We start from the raw sequence: 4962 nt of genomic DNA, 5'->3' as shown, positions 1-4962 counted from the left end.
GGCTGTGCCAATTCTCTCTCCCTGACGCTGGCAGCACTCCCCCACCTCTCCAGCTAACCATGCCCACCCCCACAGACAGTTTCTAACTTATAAAGTCTGTAGGAACAGACTCAGTTATATTTGAATTATAAACTGTTAAAAAACTGAATTTCAGTCTAGAAATTCTGCTGGGTGGTTTTTGTTTGTGATGAAAACATAAACAACGTATGGAATGCCATTTTAGTCAATATTAAATAGATACATAAATATGCCTGTGAAAATAAGAAATATGGCTACAAAATAAATAAATGAGTCAATATGGTTTATTAAATAAAAGGTTTTTATTTCATTCGACAAGTGAAGCTGTCTGTACATCAGGAAACTCCATAAATCACTGAGTTGAGGCAGAGCAGGCCCATGAAATAAATAAATGTGGCATTATGTAATAAAAGGTCACTGAAATAAAAACCTATTTATTTATTGAAGCATATTGACTTATTTATATATTTCATAGCCATATGAATTAATTTCATAGTTATATTTATGTCTTTATTTATCTATGTTTTCAAATAAAACAAATCTTTGGGCAGCAAATTGAGAACTAAGTGTTTATTTGACAATATAACATAATTATACATTATTTAGTTTAGTAAATGCAGTTTAAGGGGAAAAAATAGGCTACCTTCTGAAAAAAAGGGGTGGGGTGGGGGACGTTTTGAGTATGTGCGCGTCTCTTGTAGTCAGAGAGCCAAACATGAGGTATTTCATATGGGCTCTGCTCTATAACAGACTTTGCTCTTGTAGAAAAGACTTTCTCAATAGCCTGCCAGCTTAAACGCCACTCCAACTGGAGATCTGTGAGGACTTGAAGCTGTTGGCCAGGGAATGCTGGCACCATCAGGAAGACTGCCACATACTGCTAACAGTGCATCTGAACAAAACTGTCCTTAATAATCTTTTACAAAACATGATTATGGAAATCCCCTTGTATGTATCAGCAGAGTCCTTAAAAAAGGACAGGGTTTCAGGCTACTAAATACAGTCCACATAAGAATCAGACTATATGTATGTCTCTTGCAGCTACATACACTAAGTGAAAATGTGGCACTGTTCTCAGTTTATAATACCTGATCAGTTCGTTTAATTTAACATTTTGTCTAATAATGTACTTCAACATTTAGTTATTTTGTTTCTAAGTAAGACGCACTCTGTCAGAGGTAGGTGACCGGCAGGTAGGTGACAGAGGTAGGTGACCGGCAGGTAGGTGACAGAGTAACCTGACTGTGGTACATAACTGCAAGGCACATAGAAGAAGAGTAGTTGAGCCCATGGTCTGTCATGGAAGTGTGTGTCTGGTGCTGCTGTACTGATAGCTTGAATGTTTTGTTAAGTCTTGCCGGACTGAGTGAACATTTTTCTACACCTCAAATACTGTCGCAGTCTGAATGATGTAACAAAAACACTATTTCTCATAGAAAATAACACCATACAGTTGCACACAGTGGTGCAACACAGTGGTGAAACTGTATAGCTCACACTTGAGACTGTGTTTTAGCACCACTCTTCCTGCAGCTACCTCTGTTTTTTTGGCCTACAGTCAAACATGCTGCTGCTTTCCTTTACTCCTGTGACCTTTTGCCCTGCACACCCACACAAACTGGTTATTCTGGCTGAATAGACCTCTAATCAGGTTGAGGTTTGGTTGAGTTCTAAAGCACATGAGATCGTGTGACGTGCAGGGAAATAACAATCACTGTTTCCACAAGCCAACACAGTTCTGATAGATAGTCTAATAAGGCAAATCAAACAAAAATCTTTGACATCATGTCCAGATTTTTAACACAAAATGTTTCAGTGATCAAAAGAATCAACATTAAATGTCTCTCTCAGAATGAAAGCGTGAGAGCTTCTTTCCCGCGGCATCTGTATCATATTTGCATGAATAAAATAGTAAAATAGACACAAGACTAAATGGCTTGTAATTGGGGTGGGGGGGCAGTAGATACTTTGACTGTGTTAACATTTGTGTTGACGTTTACATTATCTAGTTTTAGAATAGTTCAACAAATATGCATATTTGCTTTCTTTCAGAGAATGAGATGACTAGATCAATATCAATCTCATGTTTGCGTAATACGAGTTGGGGCAGGTTAGCTTAGCGAAGCATACAAACTGGAAGCAGGTTAAAATGAATAACCTGGCCCTGTCTCAAGTTCAAAAATGTCCCTACCAGCACCTCAAAAGCTCAATAATTAGCACATTGTTGCACTTTGATTATATTATCTGCACACAAAATGAAATCAATTTGTGGTTTTAGGGAGAGTTACGTGGTGTAACTACTTTTTTGATGTACAACAAGGTATGTCCACTTAGCACTTCTGTGCAGCGTCTCCAGCTATTAGTGCTGGTTGCCGGAAGCTGTTCGTGAGTACAGGTTTTGCTATAGGTCTCCGTACAGGCAAAACCTAACAACCTTACTTTCACAACAGGACTCTGAGAAGTTGCGTACAGTCACTGTTCCTGGCTTTTGCCATGAAATACCTCACCCGTAAAGTCGCAAATGATAATTTTTACATTGCTGTTCGAGTACAGACAAGATACAGCTTGTTAATTAGTGAGCTTTAGAGGTGTGTCAGTTATTACAGCAACAGTGATGCCCTAAAACTAATCTGCTGTATGACTGGTAATCTTAATCCCTTATTCTTTGGCCCCAGTCAAGTTGTCATACTCCAGTTCTCAACAGTGGTAGTTAAAACTTATTTTGCCTTTTGAGCAAAAAGAATCACAAAATGCATCAGTAATGAGAAATAAATGTTCATGGCAGCATTAATCTGCTGAAAATAAATGAACATGTTTTGGTTTCTTTTCCTACTTAAATCACAGTATATTTCAGGAATCAGAATCAGGATTTGATAAAAAGCCCAGAATCAATAAGCAATAATGGCAGTGAAATTAGAATCGATACAATCTAAACAATACCCAACCATAATAATCAAGCATCTTTAATCATCGTTCACATGAGGAACATATTTTCCTCACAAGGTCACACACTTACCAGGGATGATTCTCCTCCTCATAGCATAATACAGTACATCAAAAAGGTAATACATAATATGTATAAATACAAGTTAGTTTATAGGTAAGGGGAAAAAAAATGTTTACCACTCTGTAGACCAAGCCTCAGCAATCTTATCCATATACAACACAGCAGTCTTATCAATATAAACCTAAATGTATGTAATTTCAAATACCTTAGGACTTATTATCTAGTCTTAAGAAACCCTTCCCTCCTTTAGAGAGGAGGTGCAAACTGCAATATAGCTGGCCCGCACATGAGGATGTTGACTTGTGTCATTCTGTCTCAGTAAACCTTCAGACAATTGATATGAACACATACAGTAGTTTCAGAACGAAAATGAGGTAAAATCGGTTTTTGCAGGTTTAATATTGGACTGAAACACTGAATGCATAAGTGTGTAAGTATGTGTGTGACTAAAAGGAGAAAAAGGCAGCTGAAAGTGTGCTGATCTTTATCAATGTTCTTCCCCACCACGACTGTGTAGATATCTATGCCTTTTACATTTTGTTCTGATAATTATCTAACTACTGTAAACAGAGTTAAGCTGCTCTTTGAACTATTTCATCACTTTCATAAAGCATTTGTCAAGGTGGGGAAAAGATAAAAGGAAATACTAGAATAAAATAAAATAGTGATTCAAAATTGTGAACTATGAACATGAACAAGTTCATTTTAATCTGTGTAAACTGAACTTTGAGCTACACTCCTTATAACATACCACAGTGTAAATGGGCTGCAATTCTAAATGAGAAAATGATACTGGTTTTGGAATGATACTCATTTTGTTCTGAAGGGCAAGGAGGTAAGAGCCAATGATGAAAGTATGTGATCTGTGGAACAAAGCTGTATCATGACGTGCTTAGTCAGAAAGACTACAAAGGCGCTTTATAAGTACAGTCCATTCACCATTTGTAAAGCATTCATGTTTTGTAGCAGGAAATCGAGCAGATGTCTTTCCAACGCCATTGCACGCAATGTGAAATCCACTGTGCAGGCTGCCAATGAGCAGTCAGTCTTGTTTGTTTACAGTAACATCACACAATTCAGGCAACGATGAATAACAGATATTAACATACAATATGTTTTAGGATGCCGTCTGCCGTCAGTGTTTCCAGGAAACAGGCCTGACAGTCCTGATGCAATAAACAAAACGTCTATGCTGGCTCCCATCTGTAAAAATCCAGGAAAAAGTTTTTTCACTTGGTTTAGACAATAGTCTGGAGTCTCCTTGCAGGCACTGAAGGCATTTGGTACCTCAGATTCTTCCAGAAGTTTCTGTTTGACCGCAATTTTGTGAGTTTGTGGGTTCCAAGGGAGGGTTTCTTCCACTTCAGAGCTCCTTGTTTCCTCTTGATATAGCGCAGAGACTCTGGCAGGCCACTGTAATCCACAGGACCATCTGGTAAAATAGAATAAAATGTTGACCATATATTCAAATAAACAACGTATTGGCATCTTTATTTTGTCAAAACTTCACAATCCCAATGGCACTTTTCAGAGCTCCTGGCCCTTGCAGTTGTTAGTGCATTGCTCAATTTTGAGATTTTGATTGTAGTGTAACAAGCCCCGAGGTATGAAGCCACCGTACCTTGTATGTGTATCCATGGCAACGCCAATGAACAGTGGTTCAGTCTAGTTCACAGTCATGTAACAGAACTCGCTTAATGTCTGATCTGTTCAAGTGGTGTTTATGTAACATATTCATTATTTATAATATAATTACACAAAATTGTTCTTTTATTTGTCACTGTTTCATACCTGGCTTTTGATTTGCTGTGCTGCTTTGGTCCTCCAGCCCCTTCTTCTGTATTTTTATTTAATTTCTTCTTCGTGTGTCCCCCGGCTGCACCTGTATAAATACGAGGGTTGCGACTTCCTCTTCCCTTTTTGTAAATCCCGTGTTG

The 4962-nt window shown here is 38.0% G+C and overlaps 1 protein-coding gene across 2 annotated transcripts in view; it reads right to left on the bottom strand.

Moving 5' to 3' along the window:
- Positions 1–2965: 2965 nt before the first annotated feature.
- LOC122885992 (interleukin-1 receptor type 1) overlaps positions 2966–4962 on the bottom strand; it is a 33713-nt gene continuing 31716 nt past the window's right edge. For both annotated transcript variants that reach the window (XM_044217830.1, XM_044217829.1), the window contains one exon: positions 2966–4457. In XM_044217830.1, the coding sequence (XP_044073765.1) occupies positions 4264–4457 (194 nt within the window). In that variant the 3' untranslated portion in view covers positions 2966–4263. The remainder of the gene's footprint in view (positions 4458–4962) is intronic.

Source organism: Siniperca chuatsi, linkage group LG12, assembly GCF_020085105.1.
Source record: "Siniperca chuatsi isolate FFG_IHB_CAS linkage group LG12, ASM2008510v1, whole genome shotgun sequence".
Taxonomy (NCBI): Eukaryota; Metazoa; Chordata; class Actinopteri; order Centrarchiformes; family Sinipercidae; genus Siniperca; species Siniperca chuatsi.
This window is presented reverse-complemented; position numbering and strand designations above follow the sequence as displayed.